This window comes from Notothenia coriiceps, unplaced genomic scaffold (genome assembly GCF_000735185.1).
Source record: "Notothenia coriiceps isolate Sejong01 unplaced genomic scaffold, NC01 NC01_scaffold00017417, whole genome shotgun sequence".
NCBI classification, from domain to species: Eukaryota; Metazoa; Chordata; class Actinopteri; order Perciformes; family Nototheniidae; genus Notothenia; species Notothenia coriiceps.
The window spans coordinates 581-2,595 of NW_011350118.1; the positions used below are offsets into that span (position 1 = coordinate 581).

Genomic DNA, 2,015 nt, shown 5'->3' on the forward strand with positions numbered 1-2,015 from the left:
TATGTTGTGATGTTTTGGTGTGTGTGTGTCAGGGTGTATGTTGTGATGTTTTGGTGTGTGTGTCAGGGTGTATGTTGTGATGTTATGGTGTGTGTGTCAGGGTGTATGTTGTGATGTTATGGTGTGTGTGTCAGGGTGTATGTTGTGATGTTTTGTGTGTGTGTCAGGGTGTATGTGATGTTGTGGTGTGTGTGTGTCAGGGTGTATGTTGTGATGTTATGGTGTGTGTGTCAGGGTGTATGTTGTGATGTTTTGTGTGTGTGTCAGGGTGTATGTTGTGATGTTATGGTGTGTGTGTCAGGGTGTATGTTGTGATGTTTTGTGTGTGTGTCAGGGTGTATGTTGTGATGTTATGGTGTGTGTGTCAGGGTGTATGTTGTGATGTTTTGTGTACCTCAGGCGTCTCAGCCGGACACACCATCCCCCACAGTGTGTTGTGCAGCTGTCGAGGTTTGGCCAGTTTTCCGTCTCTGCCGATGGGAGAGTTGAGTCGGCGGAGGTGAGACAGTGTGGAGGCAAAGGTCAGGCGGTTCAACACCTGAGGGAGGAAGAGAAAGGAAAAGGAGAAGAGGAAGAAGCAGAATAATAAGTCAGGACGATCCTTGCTGAGCTGAAGATGTTTGGCGCGGGGTCTTCCTGAGCTTTGACACTAAGGATTTGAGGGTTGAGGAGTATGAACTGTGACAGTTTGAACAGTATGACCCCAAGCCTCTCACCTGAGACACTCCAGCTCTGGCTTGGTGAGCCTTCTTCACGTCTCCCCAGTTCCCCGTGGCCAGAGAGTACTTCAGGCCGTCCGAGATGATACGGGTTTTGATGGCCAGCTCCAGGTTGAAGTCCTTCCCTCTGTCGATGAACTTCTGTGCATAGATCCTGATCTCCTTCAGCAGGTTCTTAAACATGCTGACAGCCACACCGTGTTCATTAGCAGATTATAATTATACACACTTTGAACTGGTGTGTGTGTGTGTTTGCGCACGCCCACCCTCTGAACAGGAAGGCCAGCAGCGGCCCAGCCAGGTCCAGCCTCTTGTTGCCGTAGTGATCCCTGTCGTCCAGCTCCCGCCGACCCAGAGCCGCCAGCAGCAGCCGGTGCACCATGTACCTGCAACACACACAGTTACACTCCCTAACACAGTGACACCGGTCTCACACACACACCTGTGGTCTCTCTCAGGTGTCTCTCACACACACACACACACACACACACACCTGCGGTCTCTCAAGTGTCTCACACACACACCTGCGGTCTCTCAAGTGTCTCACACACACACCTACACCCAGGGCTCGACATTAAGGACTGCCCGATGGCCCGGGGCCATCTAGTATTTAGCTCGGGCAATGAAGCCTCACCTGCTGGTTGCCCGATCGGGCAGTCTATTATGCCAGTATCATGCATGCAGCTCGCGGATCCAGTAATGAGTGACCCGACAGTGAAACTAAACATATCTATAACTAGTTACGATAGTTTGAGAGGTAATTAAAATAGCTACGTGTGATATTCTAACCTGAAGTGTGTGTTTTGTCCGCTCACCGCTGCAGGTGATCATGCAGCGCTGCGTGTCGACTCGTCAGCAGCAGCTGATCTCTCTCTCCCGTCAGATTAGACTTCACTCGCGTTTATGTCCATATCGATCAGATCCAGCTAGTTCTAGCTAATGATAGGACTACCTGCTTATTAAAAGACACCTAAACAATAAGTGTCGCTATGCAACCGGGTGAGGCCACAAAGTATAGCGCAGCATTATGCATTTGTTTACATGCCCACCGGAACCCCGAGGCATTACCAACAGATCAACGCACAATCAACCCACACAGCACATCTCTTTCTCCACATTAAGTGTTAGACATTAGAGTTGACTCTTCTTGTCTGTCACATAAGTGGCCCAACTGAAGCGGTATTGCGCTAAAGGGAAATTATTTTGACCGAAGAAATTTAGATTTGCCAGCTAACGGGAACTCTGACGTCACCATTTTGTGTGCTTCACGGATGCGCTCGGCTCCTCTGATGTTGT

General features: G+C 49.7%; 1 protein-coding gene across 1 annotated transcript; it reads right to left on the reverse strand.

The window, feature by feature from the left end:
• Positions 1-364: 364 nt before the first annotated feature.
• Positions 365-1,174, reverse strand: LOC104950395 (DNA-directed RNA polymerase II subunit RPB2-like). The gene is made up of 3 exons (XM_010776916.1): positions 986-1,174; positions 717-903; positions 365-538 (listed from the first exon to the last, which is right to left on the reverse strand). Exons 1-3 carry the CDS (start codon positions 1,099-1,101, stop codon positions 365-367), a joined length of 477 nt encoding a protein of 158 aa, XP_010775218.1. The 5' UTR covers positions 1,102-1,174.
• Between the last annotated feature and the right edge of the window lie 841 nt (positions 1,175-2,015).